General features: G+C 39.9%; 1 protein-coding gene across 1 annotated transcript in view; it reads left to right on the top strand.

Moving 5' to 3' along the window:
* The window catches only part of DECR1 (2,4-dienoyl-CoA reductase 1), an 83,860-nt gene that overhangs the window by 31,562 nt on the left and 28,085 nt on the right, over window positions 1-24,213 (top strand). The window contains exons 3-5 of the mRNA XM_063450333.1: window positions 296-353; window positions 3,305-3,391; window positions 18,752-18,899. Coding sequence (XP_063306403.1) covers window positions 296-353; window positions 3,305-3,391; window positions 18,752-18,899 — 293 coding nt within the window. The remainder of the gene's footprint in view (window positions 1-295; window positions 354-3,304; window positions 3,392-18,751; window positions 18,900-24,213) is intronic.

The following is a 24,213-nucleotide window of genomic DNA, read 5'->3' as shown; positions in this document are numbered from 1 at the left end:
CTCTAACACATACCTATAAATAGTAAATACCAGAAACTAATAATGCTGTCTTTTTTTTTTTCCTTTCTGAGCTGTTTGTGTGTATATAGTATCATTTTTATTTATACTAGGGCTAGTTATGAGTGGCCAATTCTTTGCACAGTGTTAGTCACACCATGTGGTTTTGGGTTTGTTTTGTTTGTGTTTGCTATTTTTCCCTCTGTCACTCACTTTGTGTATGAATGTGAGCTTCCCATCAAACTATGCACATTAAAGAGTGTTTATTAGTATGTAAAAATCTGTTTTCTAATTTCAGAAAATTGGATGTCTTGGAGAAAACTGCAAGTGAAATCACATCTGAAACTGGAAATAAGGTAATTTGTACACTTCTGTATTTAGTTTCAAATTAATTTCAATTAGCCTGAATTTTGGGAAATAGGCGGTTCTTTCAAATTCCGTAAACGATATATGGACGAATAGTGAAACGGACAATGGATGAACACTTTTTGTTTGGTTTGTGATTCGGAGTTCCGTTTGTGGGGCCAAAAAAAAAGTAATGGGGAAAAGATGATTGCTGATAGGGGACAACCACTAAATGGTTTATTCACAGATTAAGTGAGATGTAACCAACAGAGGGGGAAAAAAGGAGGAGCAGTAAAAAGGAATTAAAAAAAAATAATATATATATTTAATTAAAAAAAAAATATCTAGTAAATATAAAGTGTATAAATAAAGACTTATTTATTTTTTTTCCTCCGCTGTACCAGCTTTTTTTTGCTTAAGTCTAGTAATTTTTTGTGCATAATTAAGTGTTTGTTTTGCAAATTTGTAAGTCTTTTATTTAAAGTGCTTTATAAATTGAAAACAAATTACAGAATGGAAGCGAAACTAGCCACATTTTAAACCAAGTCAGTCTAGTTTATTCACTTATTTTGTCTTTGATGACCCCTTAATATGCTTTTGAGCCATGCATACACGCATAATTATACCAAATCCCCAGAATGCAATGCTTTGTGATTTTTAAATAATACTATTTGTATTTTTATGTTTTTTTTTTATCTGGTGCAATAAGCTATAGAATTATAATCTATTTCTAATGCTTAAGACCAGAGGGCGTGCAATTAAGTCCTTTTTTTAAGTGGCTCTAAAGCCGCCGGGCGTAATTGTACGCCCTCCGTTTTTTTTTTTTTTTTTACTTCCCCGGTCGCCGGCGATCGCGGTTGGGGGGACTCCCAGGGAGCCCCCCGCGGAACCTCCGTCCTCTTCAGCCACCCCAGGCCATGTGAGAGTGAGGTCCTTGCGAGGACCTCACAATCACATGGCCGGTATAGCTGGCTGCAGCAATGCCAGCAGGAGGACTGCCTGTAATGACAGGTAGTCCCCCTGCTGGCTGAAATCAAATGAAAACAAAAAGTTAAAATAAGTGTAAAAAAAATTATTATATACTTAGAGCTAAGTGTGTGTGTGTGTGTGTGTGTGTGTGTGTATATATATATATATATATATATATATATATATATATATATATATATATATATATATATATATATATATATATATATACACACACATACATACACTGTCTAGGTGTATTTTAATATTAATATATATATATATATATATATATATATATAAAATCAAATTACACATAGACTGATACTGATTAAATATATATATATAATTATTGTTATATATATATTTATATATAATATAAAAAAATATGTAAATACGTACAAAAATAAAATGTAAAAAATAATTAAAAATAAATTATTAAATATATAGATGTGTTTTATTTCGTTCTAACTGTATTGTGATATTAATATATATATATATATATTTATATCACAATACACGTAGAATGAAATAATATATATCTATATACATAAATATATACGTATATATCACTATAAATATACCTATATATAAATAAAAATATTAAAACATTTTATATATATATATATATATATATATATATATATATATATATATATATACACACGTGTGTGTATATATACATATATTAATTATACACATATATTTATGTAATATTTTTACATAATTAGGTATCCTAATTAATTACAATTAGCGGGACCTGCCTGACAACCCATGCCGAAAGTATAAGGAATTTAATTTGCTAGCACTATATTTAACCCTATAACTTTCCAAGACACCATAAAACCTGTACATGGGGGGTACTGTTTTACTCGGGAGACTTCGCTGAACACAAATATTAGTATTTCAAAACAGTAAAATGTATTATGATGATGATATCGCCAGTAAAAGTGACGTTTTTTTGCATTTTTCATGTACAAACAGCACTTACACGGACGATATTATGGCTGCAACACTTTTTACTGTTTTGAAACACAAATATTTGTGTTCAGCGAAGTCTCCCGAGTACAACAGTACCTCTCATGTACAGGTTTTATGGGGTTTTCAAAAGTTACAGCGTCAAATATAAGGCTTGTGTTTCATTTTTTTCACATTAAAATTCGACAGATTGCTTACGTTGCCTTTGTGACCCTATGGTAGCCCAAGAATGAAAATTACCCCTATGATGGCATACCATTTGCAATAGTAGACAACCCAAGGTATTGCAAATGGGGTATGTCCAGTCTTTTTTAGTAGCCACTTAGTCACAAACACTGGCCAAAATTGGTGTTTTTTTGCATTTTTCACAAACAAACCAAATATTAACACTAACTTTGGCCAGTGTTTGTGACCAAATGGCTACTAAAAAGACTGGACATACCCCATTTGCAATACCTTGAGTTGTCTACTATTGCAAATGGTATGCCATTATGGGTGTAAATTTATTTCCTGGGCTACTATACAGTCTCAAAGGCAACGTAACCAATCTGGCGAAATTCAATTTCAAATGTAACACGCTATATTTGACCCTGTAACTTCCCAAAACACCATAAAACCTGTACATAGGGGGTACTGTTTTACACGTGAGACTTTGCTGAATACAAATATGTGTATTTTATTGCAGTAAAAGCAAACAGTATTATGACATTGACATGTAGAACTAAAAAAATTACATTCTTATTTTCTCCCATTTTTTTCATATTAAATTATGTTTCATAGCTAAATATTTGATATTAAATGAAAGCCCGGTTCCCCCTGAATAAAATTATATATAATAAGGGGGGGGGTGCATTTAATATGAAAGAGGTGAATTACGGTTGGACAGACATATAGCGCAAATGCCAGGTTTTGTTTACGTTTTGTTCTGTTCACAACTTGTACATTTGGCTCAGTCCTTAAGGGGTTAATTGGAATTCATTTTTGGGATAACATGATATGTTTATAATGTTCTCAGGTTCATCCTGTGCAGTGTGATGTTCGAGACCCAGATTCTGTTAAGAAGGCTGTGACTGAGTTAATCCGAGTGGCCGGGCATCCCGATGTAAGTATGCTCTCTGACTGAAATACTGCGCTGTACAGTGTGCTTTGATGCAGAATTATCTGCTTTTCTGAAAGGAGAGGGGGAATCCCAATTTAAAAAAAAAAAAAAATATGTATGTATGTTAGAATGTTAAACAAAAATCTGCACACCAGTCAAGCCATAAGACTTGCTTTTCCCACAGAAATCCCAAAACTGCAGCAATGTTACAACTGCCAAGGATTCTGGGTGGGCATATGCAAATTAGTTTAACAAAGAATCACATTTTTGCCTCATTCCATTTTAAACATGGATTCCTTTTAATCTGTGTTTGCTGTATACAACAGCTTGAAACACAATATAGGAAAAGATGCAAAACCAGTGAACCACTCATAGACAGCTGTTTCGTTGTTAATGCAACTCATCAGCATGAGGTTGTTTACTGGCTTGCTACGGAGGCTTGGTAGTGCTTGGGAAGCAAAATCCAAATAGATTATGGTGGGGACAAATTGTGAAAACCCCTTCCACCTGAAGTCTGTGGATAATTAATACAATGTTAAACAAAAATCTGCACACCAGTCAAGCCATAAGACTTGCTTTTCCCTCCCAAAACTGCAGCGATGTTACAACCGCAAAGGATTCTGGGTGGGCATATGCAAATTATGCCCACCCAGAATCCTTTGCGGTTAATTTCAGAAATTATTATTTCTGAAATTAAGATCAACTTTAATCTGGTGCCAATCCTCCTGGGGAGGTCATCAATTCCCTTTATGAAGCATTAGCTTTGTTTGGTGTCAATGCTGTGTGTGATGACCCTGAAAGTGTCTCTAAAAGTGTGTTTCCATCCAAGTGTAGCCTGCAATGTTTTGCATTTGCATTGTCTGAGAAAAGTAATAGCATTTGTGAATGAAAGCCACATTAATAATCCTTTGTTTTTGTGTTTTAGATTGTCTTTGTAAAGGTATAAAAGTGTGATTGCTCATTTTCTGATTTGTGTAAATACTAAAAAGGTTTTCTTAATCCTTGAGCCCTCTACACTAAGGCACAATCTCACCGTGTGGTCTAATCGTGACAACCATTTATCGGCAAAGTTTAAAACGTAGGACTATAGCACTTCTAAATTCTCAACTTTTTTTTTTTTATTCTTTTTTTTTTGTTGTGCATTGAATGATAAACAGCCAACAAGTTAATTTGCTTTGCCACAACAGCAAAAGTGCTCATATCAAAGACGTATGTTGTTGGACAAATGATTTGATATATACCCTGCAAATTTTTATTTTTTTTGGTTTAAACATATATGCTACTGAGTACAGTAGAGAACCGGTAGCAGCGGAAATATGCATATAACTAAATATACCGAACATCATTATGGTTAGTCAGGAGGGACCTATTGAGGTGTAGGGACAGGCTGTATTAGGGGATAATACCATGGTGACCTGGGAATACTTTGAGACTGATAGCAAGACTTGCAACTTTTAAGGTAAACAGGCCGTCCGTTGGTGGTACCCCTAACCAAGGGGCTTGCGGGGGGGAGGGGAAGGGGGAGTGGGTAGGTGTGGAGCTTAATTTCCACCACCAGGTTTTGGAAGTTTTGTTTGGTAACTGGAGCTGACCCGTCCGGGACAGCCAGCATGGTGTGCTCTGTGTTCGGCAGTTCAGGCTACGAAGGGCCCATGGTAGCCTCCGATGCCTTGTGCCCCTGATGGCGTGTCCGGTGGCAGCCTCTGGGATTGCCGTCCCATTGTTGTAGCAGGCTCTGCCTGGGGTGTGAATCTCTTACCGGATATTCCAGGCAGCGCGAAACTGCAGAGCAGTGCTGCCAATTCAAGGCCTTGGATGGGGCGGTAGGCCCCAGACCTGCGTTTCTTCCTTGCTGCCTTGGGAGAGTGCAAAAATTGCATATTTCGCTACTGGGGGCTGTGCAGTGTGTTTTCTGGCGATTTACCCGTGCAGGTGAGTGTGTTAGGTTCTTAAAAGCAGGCTTTTTAAGTGATTTCCAGCAGAACCATGGTGAATGGCGTCCGCTCTGGTTCATGCGCAAGCTCCGCGCCCCCCAAATGCTCAACTTGTTCTAGTTATGCTCTATTTTAAAGAGCTCATTTTAGATTTATTTTGACATGGCGCTTAGGTCCTGCAAAAACATGAAAAAGTCACACTCAGGAATTGCAGTAAATCCGTTATTATTCTAAACTTGAGTTGTGACAAAAATGAGGAATGTAAACATTTACTCACAGGCAATGTTTTTATTGTGAACGCTAGAATACTTACTATGTTACTTGTAGCCTTATGTCTACAAAGGACAACCCAGTGTTTATTCTATGTCATATCTATTTAGATCTGAGGATCTAAAGATTGTGTCCCTCTAAGCTGAATCAGATACATCATCCATATTTTAGCCTAGTGTATTCATGTCTTTAATGCATTCCTTTTAATGTCATGTTCAGATTTCACTATTAATGACCTGTTCAGATGTTTAATAATCGCAAACGTACATTTTTCTTTTTAATGTGCCTAATGGACTATATTCTTTTAAAATCCCAGCTTGAATTTTCTGTAAACTATGTAATAAGAAGCGTACGAAAAACATGGGCATTTATCAAATGTATTTCAAATACTAATTGGCATATATTTTTTACCCAGCATGTCTAACATAACCTTTTTCTATCAAACATTTGGTACAGATCCGGTTATATACAATCAGGCCTTCGTCTTAATGACTATAATGATTGTATTATTACATAGAACTTCACTGTCATTACACTGGATGAAAGCAGGAGTCTGTTAATTATACTCGAACGATATGTTCATCAAGGAAGCCTTTATGTCTGATCAGACAACCGGTCTCTTCCAACTTTGAGGGTTTATTCACTATATAGTGAAATGACAAGTTAAACGATTTGGGTCATGTCATGTGTTTATTTTCAACCTCCTTTCCCAACTATGCTTTTTTATCTTTGTTTATCTTGTGTTTTATTTTTTTTAGTCCAAACTTTACAACTCCATTGTTGTCTTGCTGTAATTCACTGAATAATTCCTTTGGTATACAGTCCGTAAACATGAGCAGTACAAACGTGCTTTGTTCAATAAGGAACACTAGTTGCTTTCTCACCATCAAACATTGCCATCCATGCTTTGAGCTAGTGGGAGCTTTGTATAGGCCTAATACAGAAACTATATAAAATGAGTACATCTTGGCATTAACTGTGCAATTTGTAAGTACATTTCGATGTGTTAATAGGTTTGAGGGACAGAACCTTGAGATGGGGGGGGGGGGGGGCGGGGGAACTGTTTTCCTACACGATCATCATAGTGTTTCAATAACTTTTAGTCCTATAATTTAGGTAGCGGCTAACTGAAAAATAAGAGACTGTGTAAAACCAGCAAGGCCTGTTTCTAAGACCAGTGCTTTCATATTGGACTGATTAAGTAGTTTATAAATTTTTCATTTGTAAAAAATTAATTGGGGGGGGGGGGGGGGAGAAAGACTTGAACGGACCTGAGCTGCAGCAGACCGGTCCCTTTTCTGAAGTTGGGGTTTGCATTGGATGAGTAGAACCACTCGGTAAGATGATAGGATACACAGCTAATATAAGGCCATACACATACTGATTCACAATTTTGTTAGTTGGCTTTGTGCAGTGATCTCCCTATCCACCAACTGTGCACATGTGCAGCCACTGCTCTTGTTGTCTGCAGACACAAGAGGAAGAGATGGCTGTCAAAGTTGTACGCCACACACATACACGCTGGATGGAGATTTATGGGAGGAAGCAGCAGTCATGTGGCTTTGGGAAGGTAGTTAGTGAAGAGGGTATTCTATGTACAATAAGATTTGTTCTGTGTATTAAATTAGTCAGGAAGTGTTTGTGTCATAGATCTAATTTGATATTTTATTTGATGTTTTGTAGCTTACATCTCTATATGACGCAAATCACTTGCTTGATTAAGTAAACATTTTTTATTAACCTCCTTAATTTTGAAATAAAAGTATGCCTGGGATTATATGGCATTCAAGGTACTGAACAAGATGGTTACGGTAGGTTTTGTCAGAGATAACGTATCAAACTAACCGCTTCTCTTGTTTTGGTCCTTGCTAAGGACAGGTGGAAAATCTGTTTCCTCTTCCTGCAGGAGGCAAGAAATCACACTATGTTCATGTATTGCTGCAAGAATGGAAAAGAAAAAAAAAATACAAAACACTGCAAAGTGACACATCCCTGATTTGCTTTGTTTCTACAGTTTTGCAAATGTTTCCTGTCCATGCAAAAACAATTTGCATTCAGGTGTACTTTGAGTTCTCATTCACAAGCTCAGGTTTTTTTTTTATGTGTGTTAAAGACCCCAGTGTGTTTATATGAAGATGTTTCTAGGTCCCGAGGACTATCTTTGAAATGCAGTCACTAAAAGATATATTTGATTAACAATGTTAAACTTGCCAAACACACAGCACTTGCAAGTGTATTCCGTACGCATAATATAGAACACTGGAGCAGTCATTTTCTTTGTTCATCTTTGCTAGGAACAAATGCAGATACGTTCATTTGCAGCCCTTGTTCTCCTTTAATGACCTGGATGGAAGAGAGAGCCCTTTACATAAGGCAAGCATTGCAGCTGCCTGGGTTATGTTGTTCAGCCCCATCATTGTTTTAATGTCCCTTTATTTTAATGGTCATGTTCAAATAGCCTGTTTGTGCTATCCTTTTTATTTTTTATTTATTCTGTACAAATTCTGCAGTATTATTGGGTAAATAGCAAATATACAGCCTAAGAGCAACATTAAGAGAATAGAATATACATGAAAGAGAACCTGGACACTTTCCTGACTCTGTCAAATAATCACCCCATGGTAATTGGTCATTTTTGGGCTATATTGCACTCTCTACCCCTATATGTGAAAGAAAGGAAAGTTTACTCACATATAATGCCCCGACAAGGCATTTTAATGTTCTCTATAAAACATGCAGTAATTATACACAGAGCTACCAGCGAATACTTCTCAATTTTCAACAAGGCATAATACTCCTGAAAATCTTACTGGGTAATAGGTGCACAAAGGCACGTTGAAATGTCTGCACAGAAACTGCCTTTTGTTTTGACAAAGCTTCTATAAGGATCACTAAAGCAAACATCAAAGAAAAGCAATTACAAACCATTTATACAACCCGATTTCTTAAAGGAATCCACCCTCCCCATTATAATTATTCAAGACCTTTTAGAATGGGGTCTCCTGGTACACTGCAGTGGTTATGGTGCTTGGAGTGTTGGGTTGAATGGCAACCGGACTGCAGCTCTGCAGGAACCGGAAGTGTGTTACCAGTCATAGAGGGAACCCAGTGGAGACCCAGTAAGGAGGGCAAACCATTACTAAACGGTGTGCCTCATTAGCTGGGACCTGGACCAGGTATTCCTGGCTTAATATCCATTATAGTGCACTATAGTGATTATGATGCTTGGAGTATCTTTTCATGCACATTATTGAAATCTTTAGAATTTAGAAAGAATTCTTCTTTCTAGTGGGTTGAGGAAATATGAGAACCACTTGGTATCATTTTTATCCTGCAAAATTTATTTTAGTTCATTGTTGGTATAGAAAAGTCTTAAATACATGTACAGATAGAATCAATGAGTGCTTTAGTTTAGACCATTTCAGCATAAAGAAAGTATCAATTATTTTCCCATGAGACAAATGAATAACATTCCTGTTAAACTATGTCCTCCCTTCCCTCCCCCTCCCCGACTTTGCATAGGACTCCCTGTCCTGACCTTCAGATCTCTTGATCACATTTCCAACCTTACCCCTTATTGGATACCTCTGCTTAGATTGTCTTATTAAAGGGCCCTGTGCCAACACAGACCCATTAGTGCCCTGTATTCACTTCCAGTTCACCCCTGAGGGTCATGATGATAAGGGAGTGCTGTTCAACTGCAACTTAGTTCCTAACCACTTGTATAACCCAGTGGGTTGTCACAATCTACGCCCGAAAGAATCATTCCAACACGTAATCCTGGACCGATCACTTAGTTTGGAAATAGATTAACAGGAATTGTATTAATTCATTGTGGGTGAAATTATTTGGCAAGTCTAGAAAGCACCGCCAAGTGATTTTCCTTGCAAATCTTTTATTTGGATTATCACTACAGGCCAGCTGCTTGGAGTACATGTATTCCAAAAAATTGATTCTGTAAAAAAATGCTAATTGTGAATCAGTACTGGCAGATGTCTCGATAAGAAAAATGATCATTGTGGTTTGTGACCAGTTACTGAGCCACCCAACATTGGAAACTTGGTGATTCTATTGCAAACATTCGTTTGCACTATTTAACTAAATGTATTGATGTGATCCTAATGTGGTAATAAGTAATTACATTGTAAATGTTCTGTTAAAGTTAATTAGGGATTAACTACTCATTAGTACTTAAGGCACTAATTGCCACTAACCTGACTGATTTTCGTAAGTCACAACTGGAGAATCATTTAGCTGCAAATGAAATGTTCTGTGTTATCAACCTGTGATTTCTGTAATTTATCTTATACTCCTCAATGACAGCCATTTGCTTGTTATGGAAGTTTTAGGCTAGGGCTTGACAAATTTGTTTAGAATATAGGAGCCAGCTAAAAAAGTTAGGAGCCAGTTTTTTAAAAACTAATTTTAAGTTTAAAAAAAAAAAAAAATGCAATTCTAAATGGACATTATAGAACCACTACAGCTTAATGTAGTTCTGGTGGCTATAGCCTGTACCTGCAGACCTTTCAATGTAAACACTGCCTTTTCAGAGAAAAGGCAGTGTTTACATTGCTGCCTAGTAACAGTCCCTCAGATGGCCACCAGCGAGTTCTTGGTCAGTGCTGCACAGTGTGCAGCACCTACGTTCAGCATCTCCACGCTCTGTATGGAGGAGCTGAATGTTCCCCATAGAGATGCCTTGATTCAATGCATCTCTATGAGGAGATGCTGATTGACACATTGTTTTGCTGTGCATGCGCAATATCCTCCCTCCCAGGTGCCAGAACAAAATTTCTAGTGCATTCGTGTGTGTATATATAACCAAGAGGGCTGCACTCACCTCAAGATGCAGACATTATAAGGGTGCTGCTGGGGCCAATTCTATTTCCCTTGAAATAATCACTTTTATAAAATAAGCCAGCAAGGACCAGCAATTAACATCTAACGCACTTCAGCAAGCTGAATTTTAACACTACTTGCATCTAAACACCATATAAGAATGTCATCCCTGTTACTCCAGCTCTACCTCTCTGCGTTGCCAGCCGATACATATTTTGACTCTTAAAGGACCACTATAGGCACCCAGACCACTTCAGCTCAATGAAGTGGTCTGGGTCCCAGGTCCCTCTAGTTTTAACCCCACAGCTGAAAACATAGCAGTTTCATAACGTAAAGTCATGATTTTATTAGCAATAGTGAGGCGAGTATTATGCTGCACTCTTTCTTTATTTCCCTCAGCAGCAAAGAAAAACTTTAACAATGAAATTAACACAGGAAACAGTCAGTAACATATATCTTCCATGGCAACCAACAGCCAATCAGGTCCCACTCTCCAGCATAATAGACGGTGTTCACTAAACGATTTCCTTTTTCTTGGGATCCCGAATACGGACAACCATCCAACCAAGAAAGGAACTCCAATAAGAGGATAATGCCAACAGCAAACTGGTTTCCAAGTCAAGCTGTAAGAGAGAGTAGAATATGGTAATATCTAAGTATAAAACTGGATTCATGCATAAAATAACATTGTGTAAATGAATAGGCAATATCCGATTTAAAATAGTATTCAGTCAACATATTGTTGGAGATGAATACAGACCTGAGAAGTTCGAACCTAAATCACCTGAATATTAAACAAGCTTGAATCAAAGAAACTTACCGTATGTAACTTACCCAGATTACACCACCATCCAGGGAAGGATGGGAGGGATAATACTCGCCTCCGTGTTGTTAATAAAATCATGACTTTACGTCATGTAAATAATAAAATCTGGTAATTTTATTAAGACACGGAGGCTCTTATTATGCTGGTTTAAAGCTGTGAAATAACCGTTCCAGCAAAATGTTGAATCTGCTTAAAATAAGTCTTGAAATGTAGATTCCGATGTCCAGTCAGCAGCTCATAAAATATTATCTAGTCGGCATCCTACCGCAGAAGCTTTAGAGGCCATAGCTCCTCCAGAATATGGAGAGAATACGGAAGTATCAATGCCGGCCAATGTCCTAATCCATTTGACCCATCTGGCCAGAGAAGGAGAGGATACTGGAAAGTGGGCTTTGCGGAAAGAGATGAATAATTGAGGTCTCATAGGATTCTGGAGTGAAGCTGTATGGAGTTCGTATTCCTGTAGACATGCCACTGGGAAAAGGAGAGTCTTCTCTGGAAATGCTGGGTAGAGTACTGACTTTGAAGAGGTCCTACTAGAAATGTCAAAGAGGACGCCTTCTGGTGTAAAGGAACGAGCGTCTGTGTCAAGAGCTTGTACATCAGAGACTCTTTTGCATGAGATGAGGCAGAAAAGCATGACTAATTTAGCCGAAAGTTGTTTGAGGGATAACAAAACATTCTCTGGCCATGACTCTAGAAAATGGAGGACAAGAGTAACATCCCAGAGTGAAGAATAACGAGGTAACGGAGGGCAAGAAAAACGTACAACGCGTAGTAGATGACAAAGGGATGTCGTCCGATGGGGACACCATCGATGCCCTGATGTCCAGCGCAAAGCGCCGAACGGTAAAGTTTAACGGAAGTCAAAAAATGCAAGATGGATGTCAAAGGAGCCGATAAGGGATCCAGGTTTCTTTCCAAGCACCAACCATTCCATACATTCCACGCAGATTTATAAGCTTGTCTCGTGCCGGGTGCCCATGCATTCTTGAGAAGTCTGAGAGTTGATTGTGGAACGCCCTCGATTGACCAAGGTCCCCTGAAATCAGCCAAGCCATAAGTCGGAGACCCTGGATGATTAACTGGTGAAATTGTCAGTCTGGATCCTGGAGGAGAGAATCATACAATGTGAGAAGGCGGGGGAAAGTCTGTCGCCGTTTCCAACTGATGAGGGAACCATGGTTGTGACGGCCATAGGGGGGTCACAAGTACCAACGTGCCCTGTTGGCGAGGCAGTTGCAGAAGGCAACGGGGAATCAGTGCAAACGGGGGGAATGCATAGTTCGTCTCCATGGCCCAGCCTTGAGAGAAGGCGTTCGTTGCTAGAGCCGTAGCATCTGGTCTCCAGCTAAAAAAAACGAGTGAGTTGAGCGTTCAAACAAGAGGCAAAAAGATCTATTCCCAGAGGTCCTCAAGTATCTGTAATTTTCTTGAATGTCAAGGGCCCAGATGCCAATCGCTGAAGTCCTTGAGATGTCTGGAATACCAATCCGCTGTGGTGTTGGAGAGGCCGGGGATATATTCTGCTGTCACAGAGATGTTTTGCAAAAGGCAAAATTGCCAGAAATCTCATGCCATGTTCACCAGAAATTTGGATTTTGGGCCTCCTAGATAGTTTTCTGTATCTGACTGCGGGAACATTGTTCATCTTCAATAGAATTGTGCATTGAGAATGAGTTGGAGATAAGCTGCATACAGCAAAGGATCTGGCCAGAAGTTCCAGGCAATTGATATGCAGCGTCGCTTCTAGGTCTGACATCTGCCTCCTGTGGAGGTATCTCAACAATGCGCACCCCAACCATGTAAGCTCGCATCCGATTCTATGATCAGGTCTGGGCTTGTTATGAGGATAGCACGTCCATTCCAGGCTTCCATGTGGAGAAGCCACCAATGAAGCTCGTCTTTCGCCTCTTTGTCTGTCACCATGTTTTCGTAGGATGCCTCGCCTCTGAGGTAAGAGGCTTGTAACCATTGAAGAGCTCGGTAGTGGAGTGGGAGTGGGAATATGAAGAGAAAAATGGGCGCGAAAACGCCGCAAACGCAGTAAAACAATCATAGGAAGAAAAAACTGAGTATAAAACCGGAGACAATAACAATCCTCATGGAGCCCCTAAAATGGACTAAAGGGAACAGAGAGGGGGAAAACGTTACCATACAAATTTTATTTATACAAAATATTAAGCATAACATATATTCAATATAAAGGAAAATTAAACCAAAGACAAAAGTACTATAACACACTATAAGACAATAATACTATAAATATAGAAGTCTATATAAATATATAAGATATCAATCCCACTGTTAAGAAACCATGGGATCAGTGTACCTAACTGAGGGAGCAGCAAAGAAAGCGGAAATAGTTTAGTGAACACCGCCTATTATGCTGGAGAGTGGAACCGGATTGGCTGTTGGTTGCCATGGAAAATATGTTGCTGACTGTTTCCTGTGTTGATTTCATTGTTAAAGTTTTTCTTTGCTGCTGAGGGAAATAAAGAAAGCATGCAATCATATGTATTTGGGGTACATCCAGGAATTGGGGAAAAAGGTGTACAGTATAATTGTGTTAAGTGTTAATCTAAGGGGAGGAAATGTGTGGGAGGTACATCCATGTGATTGGTTAATTTCATCCTCCCCCTGGGAGTGTCCTGTATGTACTTGTTGGTAATAAAAGGCAGACTGGGTGTCCCAGTCTGGAGTTCTTGCTTAACCCTCAAAGCGATGTGTCGTCTCGGTCTTTGGGGGAATTGGATTATATGCTGACTGCCAGGAGTGTAAGCGGATGCTTTTCCTGTTCAGCTTATTCCAGAGTTCGTGTGGTTCCAGTCGGGAGAATGGTGTTTGCAGTAGCTGCCTGTGCATCTGGAAAGGGGATTATCGCCTAAACTGGGTTTTATCCTTGTAAGTGAAACGGTCCGTTACAATTGGTGGCAAGCGGCGGGATCGTTCCTACAACCAGAGGGACAGCTACAGACAACACCATTTCTGGATTACAAATTGAGGGCAACGCTAGTATCCGTACAGCGACCCTAGCTACAAAGGAAATAAGAAAATGGAAGGAGACAGAGTCGCAGCTGCTGCAGCACCTCCAAGGGAGAAGGAGGAATCCGAGTTTATCAGGGAATACAGGAGCAGGATGGCTCTATTCTCACCAGCCCGAGCGGTGCAGATGGCATCCCGGGTCTACGACGATGTACAGGCGTACCTCATGCTGCTAAGGACGCAGAGGATCCAACAAGATTGGTCCTGTGAGGAACCACAACAGGCAGGTGGAGATGGGACCGAGGTCTCTCCACCGGGCCCAACGGGATGGTGGGCAGCAGGCCCAGATCCCCAGCGACAGAGTAAGTCCCAGGGAGATGAAGGTGTCGTCCTTCCTCCCCAGCGGCAGGCTGAGTTACAGGGGGCAGAGGTTGTTGTTCCTGCCCCCCAGCAGCAAAGTGATGTGCCAGGAAGGCAGTGTGAAGTAAAGGGAGAGGAGAGCAGTGTCCTCCCTCCCCAGCGGCAGTGTGTGTTTCAGGGAGCAGAAGGTGCAGTCCTTCCTCCCCAGCGGCAGTTTGCCATCCAGAGAGAGGAGCTTGTTACACCCTCTCTCCCACGGCAACCTAACCCACCGAGGGGAGATGTTAAGCCCCACAACTGTGCAGATGGGACCGTAGTCTCTGCACTTACAGCACAAGGGATAGGGACGGTCGGTCCTGTTCCCCAGCCTCAGTGTGATGGATCCAAAGGGGATACAGTCAGTCTCCCCCTCCGGCAGTCGAGCTGTGCACCTAAAGGGGAGACAGCCAGTCTCCAGCAACCAGGCGCCCACCAGACTACTCCCGTGGTAGTGCTGGCAACAGGACAGAGTACCGCTGGTCTCTGCCCCCTCAGCAACCCACCAAGGCAGCCTACCCGTCTCCCACCCAGCAGTAGTGAAACCCCAGAACTTGGACAAAATTCTTTCTCACCCAGATGTAGTAACCGGTTAGTGGGGGCGGGCTGCTCTGTTATTTCTGTTTCGTGGGTGGGTTGCTGGACTAACCAGGGCACTGACCGGCAGAAAGTCAGGTACCCTGTTAGTCTAATTGGCAAAGGGGAGAAATGTGGCGAAACCAGCTTCGCCACTGTGAACTGGAGAGGCCTGGTTGCTAGCCTCCTGCCCGCTGACTATGGCCCCTGGACATGCTGCACTTTAAAAACTATATTTGGGCATGTAACAATTTGTATTGCTGCTGCTGGCCCTTTAAAAGCAGCGATGGGCATATTGGAACTTTTGGGACTACTGTACCTTTAAGACTGTGGAGCGTAGTACAGTAATCCTGCCTTTAATACTTTCACGTCATGTATGTATTTTTGTATGCAGTTAACCTGGGTTATATATGTGTCAGCATTCATCTGATGGTTCGGTAGAATCACTCCATTCATTGTATGGAGGAAACTACCGAACAACCAGACCACCCAGGACTAAGTGTGCCTCCAATTACCGTTTGCAACAATGTTGCAAACAGGTAATTAGCAATCCATGTAATGTGTTCTGTGTCCTCTGGGTGGCCGCCATTCAGGAAACCAACACGTGGCGGCGGCCATCTTTAACTGCCGAACAGCGGTGTTTTGCCGTCGAGTGTCTGGAACTGAAATCGGACACTCGACTAGGCAAACACCGCTGAGACCTCCAGACTTCCAGGATTTCGTATAGAAACTACCGAATGACCCGTCGTTCGGTAGAAAGAAACATACGAACTAAGGGATTCATGCGAATTCCCCTTAGTCTCTATAACACAAGTAATTCGCCTGTTTTCATTCCCTTGTTTGTGACCGACCGCAGGGCCAAAATGCATGGAACTGTTTTCGGATACTTTACCCATGCGGTCGGTCAAATCTTTGAAACCCCATATCTCACGAACCGTTTATCCGAATGGGCTGATTCTTGCATATGTTGTTCCCCTGAATAAGGGCTATCAGGGGATACCTGTTTTGGAGGTGTATCATATGTATTTGGGGTACATCCAGGAATTGGGGAAAAAGGTGTACAGTATAATTGTGTTAAGTGTTAATCTAAGGGGAGGAAATGTGTGGGAGGTACATCCATGTGATTGGTTAATTTCATCCTCCCCCTGGGAGTGTCCTGTATGTACTTGTTGGTAATAAAAGGCAGACTGGGTGTCCCAGTCTGGAGTTCTTGCTTAACCCTCAAAGCGATGTGTCGTCTCGGTCTTTGGGGGAATTGGATTATATGCTGACTGCCAGGAGTGTAAGCGGATGCTTTTCCTGTTCAGCTTATTCCAGAGTTCGTGTGGTTCCAGTCGGGAGAATGGTGTTTGCAGTAGCTGCCTGTGCATCTGGAAAGGGGATTATCGCCTAAACTGGGTTTTATCCTTGTAAGTGAAACGGTCCGTTACAATGCAGCATAAAAGGAGCCTCTGTGACTTAATAAAATCTGCACTTTTTACACAATGTAACAACTCCCGGATGTCAAGCTGCCAAAACTGTGAGAGTGTCCCTCACTGTGAAATTGGTTTGTGTATCATTGATGGCATTTACCGAGCATGCATCCCAAAGCTTCTCTCTCACTAATGATGACGTGCATGATTGCTGCCGCAAGGAAACTCTCATGGCTCTGAGAAAGAGTTGAGTTTAATAACGATTTTATTTTTGAGGCCAAGTGCAGTTGACCTGTCATGGATGAAATCTTGTAGGTGACCTCGAAAGTCCCCTGAAATAGACAACAGCAAAAACATCCTATTACACTGTGTGAGTGCAAGGTATGGTTTAAATAACTTTACAACTCACTTACCTAGAGATCTGGATTTAAGCCTGATTAACCTTTGTTTTACAAGGCTGATATCGTTTATGAGAGAGAAATATGAAAGTTGACACACTCCACAAGCCTTGTTGTAAACCATTTTAGCTCAGTGAAGGTTGACTGATGTCAAGCAAAACTCACCAGGAGTTTTAATATTCTGTTTATCTCAATATTTAAAGAAAAAGTATTTGTGAAATAAATTTAAAGCTCTGTCCTTTGGCACCTGGCAGTCAGTATAGAGTCAACAACAGAAAAGGAGAAAGGTTTGTATTTTCCTTTTAATTTGCATTGTTTGCCTTGACTCAATTGGATTTAACATACGTATATGTAAAAGAAAATGTAGCATCCATCACATGAAAAATAAATACATAAAAAAAAAAATTGACACAAGTTATAGGTAATTTTTAGTGGTGTGTTTTTATTTATCCCTCTCTTTTTTTTTTTATTGGTGTAATTTCCAGAGAAATGACAGCTACCCCTTCAGGTTTAGGAAATGTTTGGGAAGCAGTTCTTTTCCCAATGGGTTAGATATAAGACGCCCCATGTTTGGTGTCAAATAAATCATCTGGATTCTCAGGGGGTGAGTAGACCAGGTTACAGGGAGATCAGAAGGTTCTGTACAAAAATATATTTTATTGTTTAGGATGCATTTTTTTTTTTTTTTTTTTTTGTGCATCATAAAACTGTAATTTCTACAGCCCCTGCACCTCTTCATAAAGGCAGGTCTAGCAACCTGAGATGAACTAAAAGTGTGTTTAGTATCTAATGAAACAAATTAAATTACAAACTTCCTTTTATCAGTATTCGAGAGCCAACTCAGAGTTGCATTGGATTAATGAATGTTTGATGTAATTTGTTTGATATTTTTGTTAATTTTTGTTTTTAACTTGGAAATATTATTTATGTTTATAGTGTAACTGAGAGCAGAATACAGAAAGGAAAAGGGGGAAGGGGTATAGAATATTTTGCGACACTAAAATAATCCAAATGTCCAGAGAAGAATTTACAATAGCAATAGGTGTATATTTATATAATTTTCCTTTATTGAAGTATTGTATGTTAACAAAGTGGTTATGGTTCCAGAAGTCTAGCTGCACCTTCTTACCTTCAAGCATTAAACCATTTTTTAACCAGTTTAACAAGGGGTGAACATACAGGGAGCATTGTCTTAATGCCCCGAGTATAGAGCGAGCGTGTCTAATGATGCGCTTACACTATGCTTGTTGGGTACAGGTCCCTGGTGTCTCCAGAAGAAGGATGACCTGGATAAAAGTAGAGACGGTGGGACTGGACCGTCCTGCTGTACTGTTTAAGGAACCTTCATAAGCTATATTGTGTGCTGGGGGAGGGGTTGACTCTAAATGAAGATTATCTTCACATTTTTATTTATTTTTAATTTTGGTTTATTTTTCAAACTTTCATATCCATGTTTCCCATCATGTTCTTTTATGTAAGTGAATGAGTACTGTGTGTATGTATTTATGTGGATTCATATTTGTAAACAAAAGCGAAAAGTACACTTCACATAAAGTTTGTTTAAATGTAATGGATGTATACCCATATTAAAAAACAAAAACAAAAAATAAATAAATAAATAAACGAAACAATCTTTTCAATAACACAATGCATTGTAAACATGTTTCCAAAGCCCTTTATTTTATTTTACCCTACTGATGAAGCCATTCCTTTTTTATTTGGCTAAGGTTGTGATAAACAATGCAGCAGGGAACTTTGTTTCTCCTTCCGAAAGACTTTCTCCGAACGCCTGGAAAACCATAACAGACATTGTTCTTAATGGCACGGCTTACGTAACGCTCGAGGTTGGGAAGGAACTAATTAAGGCAGGAAAAGGTAAGACGCATATCGACCTTGATTTGACTTGACCTTTACCTACTGTGAAACAATTTCATAGCTTTCAGCTGCCATAAGACTTTTACACCAAATGTTTCTTACTCCAGTTTCACGAACATGCCTTCGTTACAGTAAATAGAGCTTGTTTCTTACTTGCAGGAGCCATAACAATCCGTATACTGATTACTTTACTTTAATTTGACTTTAATTAAAGCCAACATGTCATCTGATAAAATGTCACTGCGTCAGAAAAACTTCTACTGTATAATGGTAATATATTTGGATTGTTTCAATCGTTAAAAGAGAAACTGTGGTTGTAATATGACTCTCTATTTTCAATTATAGCTTCCAGAGCAATCTAACTTTATACCACAAACGAGCCATTGTCTTTTAAAAAGGGGGCATTCAAATTATCATTATAGAAAAAAAAAAGGAAAATTAAATGTAAAGAAGGAGAGCGTGTAGACAGTGAATGCAGAGCTCCAAAACCAAGAGCCCAGTGATCTAATGACCTATTAACCAAGTTTGTATATCCAAGGAGACCAGAGCTACCGGAATCTCTTAAAGGGACACTGTACGCACCCAGACCACTTCAGCTCATTGAAGTGGTCTGAGTGTAATGTCCCTATTGCGCTTTTTTCCTGGCACTATAGGGTCTTTGGGTCCCCCCCCCCACCCCTGTGGGTCCCCCTCCTGCTGTGCTCAAGAGGGGTTAAGGGGTTAAACCCTTACCTTTCTCCAGAGCTGGGCTCCCTCGGCGCTTGGGAAATTTCCTCCTTCTTCTGACGTCAGTGCTGAATGCGCATGCAGTCCATAGGAAAGCATTTCTCAATGGACGGCAGCTCTTTCCTATGGACGGCAGCTTCTTCTCACTGTGATTTTTCACAGTGAGAAGCGCGGAAGCGCCTCTAGCAGCTGTCAATGAGACAGCCAATAGAGGCTGGATTAACCCTAATGTAAACATAGCAGTTTCTCTGAAATTTACAGCTGCGGGGTTAACCCTAGATGTACCTGGCACCCAGACCACTTCATTGAGCTGAAGTGGTCTGGGTGCCTATAGTGGTCCTTTTAAACATTGCAATGAGAAATTGTAGCGTTTAAATTGCAGCACTAAGTCTGCCTCCAGTGGCTGTCTCCCTGGACGTCCTCATGCTCTGCACAAGGACATCCAACATCAGGTTTTTCCCCATAGGAAAGCATTGATTCATCACGGAACATCGGAGGAGGTGGAGACGCATCCCAGGGCTGAGTTACAGTGGCGCTGAGGTCAAATAACTAAAGGGTTTTTAGAGATAGCTATAGTGCCATGAATACAGCTTTGTATTCCTGGCACTTTCCCTTTAAGAAAGCCAAAGACAAACAGATATAAGTTAGTCTATAAGTGGATGCAGGGACTGACAGCCAAGCTGAATGCTCGCATGTAGACTGCGCTCTGTATGGAAACTCAAATTTATATGACAAATACGACTACATGCCACGCAGAAATAAGCAATCTACAAGCTGGATGTATCCTGCGCATGACTCTACCTTCCTCTGAAGCCATTTCATCGCATGCTGGGCAGCCTGAACCTGAAGTGTTTATGTGGCCTACTTGTGGGAGAGATGGCCGGTCTACCCGTATATATTATTCATACCTCAACAATAAAGAGAATTAAAATAAACAAACAAGTTTTTGTGTATAAGCATATCGTCTGCTATCTCATGCTGAACAATTTGCGTAGTTGGGAGCTCCCCCAGCTTTAATTTTGATGAAAACTTAATAGTTTAATTAATCGTATCAAAAAGAAAGGCAGAATATACATTTTAAAAAAATAAAAAGATATTTACCATGAAAGTGTCCTATAGAGTTACAGTTTAGAAAGCCTGCATGTAGCTTCAAGCAGTCTTCCATCATCCGTTATTAAAAATATGTTTTTGATGCTAGCAGTGCTTGCCCGCATATACAGTACAAGAAAAAAACAACAGTTTAAAGAATGACATCTCTAACTTGCCTTTGTTATTATATTATGAAAATGGTTAATGGCAGAAAGATGACAGACTTATAATAAAAATGTAGTGGTATGTTTGTTTGTAAAATTGTTTGTTGGTCGTGTGAATGTGACCCTGGATCGCCTTCGTAAGTCTGACATGGGCAAGGAGGAGAGAGTAACGGACAGGTGGGCATTTTGGAGAGGTGCACAATTTTTACTCTTCAGAATTTTGCAGGTGTAAACAAGTCAATAATTAGTGACTCAAACATCTTTAAAACTTTGAGGGGAAAAACATAATTTTGGCTGTTGCCATATGATCATTTTACGAGACAACAATCTTGAACCTAACAGATGCACAATAAATACCACAAAGTTTTTGCCTACTCTTTATAAATCTGATTTATTGCTCCGTGAGAGCACTATTTGAAATGGTATTGTAAGAGTAAGATCTCAAACTCATTTTAAGTGTTTTACAGATATCCTCAGGCGTATCTTGTAAAGTGTACATGGTTCAAGACTCGATTCATTGCGTTAGATTGAAGTGTCTTTTCCCCACCATAAATTTTGATTAGCTGAGTCATATTCCAAACTTTCATAAAGGTATTAAATTCTCACTAGATATCCTTTAGGCTCGTATAATTTAATTAAAATTATTTTGATAAGTTAAGATATATATATATATATATATATATATGTTTTTTTTTTTTTATTAACTCACAAGTGTTTGGCAGATATGTGAGCACTTTATGCAGTCATGGTAAAAGGTTAATGGAATAATCCAGATACATGAAGTGTTTCAGTTTGCTGTTTGGAGTCTGTCGGGTTTTTTTTTTACGTTTCCTAAACGTTACAATTTTAGAAATTGGGGGGCAGTAACACCACAGAGCTAAGGAAAGTGTCAGGAACCTGCCTTTCCCTCTTTCAATGAGCTGTTCTACAGCTCATTGAGTAACGTTGGAAAGCAGCGATTACGTGCACACACTCACAACTCCTCAATGAGAAGTTTTTGGTTGGAGTATTCCCAGGCACAGACTGCAAGCTGTTTTTTTTTGTTTGTTTGTTTGTTTGTTTGTTTGTTTGTTTATTAAGTTTTCTTCTTTGATTGTAAATAGTTTTTTTTTTTTTTTTTTTTTTTTTAGATTGGAATGGAGTATTCCTGTAAGTAGTTGTATTACCATCATGGTACAGAATGCCAGCCATTCACAAATAGACAACAGTACTTAAAGTGGCATTTTTTATTTTTAGAATTTTTATTTTATTGTGTGTGTCTGTGCTCCACCATCACCACCTGTTTTTTTTTTTTTTTTATGTTTCTTTTATTTTGGCACAGGTCCTTTGTTCTTACTCTTGTAATCCCCCAGTTTTTAGTGCGGGATCTTCTTCCCATCTGGTGCCTTCTTAAAAGGCCTAACCGTGGCATCCAGGTGATGCCTTCATCTGCCCTACCTTTCCCTTCCTCTCTAATATTACAAATGGCCACTCCCATGCACTTGGAGTACAAGAGTGATTCGTTGTGATATTACAGAGGATTGACTTAATGGAAAGGTGAGCATTGTGTGAAAATTATACGGGACAAGGGAAGGGGACCTTGCTTCACCCTTTGTCAAGATTTGTCAAGTGTAGGGAAAAAAAATGTAAGGCAAAGGAGTCCCTACTTTTCTTACATTTTAAAGAGAATATTTTAGAAAATGAGATTCAGAACGAGAGTGAAGGGAAAACAATTGAAGATTATGCTAGTGCAGTCTACTAATAATTTTAATAATGACAGGAGGCGAATATTTGCATTAACTTTCTTTACTAACTCCATAGCAGCAAATAAAAACGGTTTAAAGAAAGAACCAATCAGAGTGAGTCAGAGAGTATATAAGCCCAAGCATAGCCAATCATTTCCTCTTGACTAATGCAACATCACAAGTTCATAGTATGATAAACTGTGTCCCGAATCAACTTGAATCAACTAGTCCAACGTGGAAACTTCATTATCCAATCCCGTCTTCTTCATTAAACATAAGACTTGTTAACTGACTTTGATATATTCCATAGCCTTGTTAAGCTGAAAAGAAAAGGAGACTAGTATCAGTAATACGGAACAGACCGTATGAAGTGAATGTTTATGTGTATGTTGACTCTTTTAAATTATTAACTCGGTTATCCATAATTGTATTATGCTAATCCCTTCACATTGCTAGGAAATTAGAAGTATTGATTACCGTAAAACCCTGCACGATATAAATATATATACTAGCATTAAGTTTGTCACCTTAAAATCTACTTACCTTACTTGGGTGGGACCGTCAAGATGAAGGGAGGGAAATATTCGCCTCCTGTCATTATTAAAATTAAGATTATTAGTACACTGCGCTAGCATAATCTTCAATTTTATCACATGACAGGAGGCTTCATATTTGCATTTTTAACGCTTGGGTAGAAGGGCGAAAGCAGCATTGGACGACGGACGGAAATAGAATGTCTGAAACGTCGATTCACGTGACCAATCAGCAGTTTGCAGGATGTCTGATAGAGATGCGCCTGCCAAAAAAGCGGCCGATGCTGCCGCCCCTCGCACGGAGTCTGCTCCAAAGGATGCGTGTATGCCGGCTAGAGAAAGAAGCCATTTGATCCACCTGGCTAAAGTGGTGACCGAAACCGGACCATGGGGACTAACATATGATACCAATTGTTGTCTTGCTGTTGGTGGGCGTAATGTTTCTGTTGCCGCCACGTATGCCCGCAGAGTCTTGACCACGCACAATTGAGGTTCTGAGGTGAAGAATGGGTAAAACACCGATGACAAGTCCGATTTTGTCCTCCGTGAGACATGGAATGTGACTCCCTCTGGACTTAAGGAAAACGCGTCTTTATCGAACGCCCGGACATCTGATACCCTCCGGAATGAGACCACGCACAGTAGGAAGGTGAATTTTGCCGTCAGTTGTTTTAAAGATAATAGTTCGTTAGGGGGCCATTCCCGTAGGAAACGGAGTACCACATTCACATCCCATAGATGTTGATATTTCGGTGCTGGGGGTCGTCTCAGTTTGATGCCCCGTAACAGTCGACAGATCAGGGGATCTTGTCCTACCGGTCTTCCTTGAGACGGTATGTGGGCTGCTGAGATGGCTGATCTGACCACGTTAATGGTGCGGTACGATATTCCTTCCTCAAATATCTTCGATAGGAAGTTCATGATATCGGACACAGGGGCTGTAAAGGGATCCAGGTTCCGTCCCATGCACCAATCGGTCCAAGAATGCCATGCCGATAAGTAACTCTTTCACGTTCCAGGAGCCCAGGAGTCCCATAAGAGATCCTTAGTCGTCGATAGGTTTCCGGTACACCATGCT

The sequence above is a fragment of the Pelobates fuscus genome, chromosome 4, assembly GCF_036172605.1.
Source record: "Pelobates fuscus isolate aPelFus1 chromosome 4, aPelFus1.pri, whole genome shotgun sequence".
Taxonomy (NCBI): domain Eukaryota; kingdom Metazoa; phylum Chordata; class Amphibia; order Anura; family Pelobatidae; genus Pelobates; species Pelobates fuscus.
Note: the sequence above shows the minus strand (reverse complement) of the source record. Positions and strands in the feature narration are given on the sequence as shown.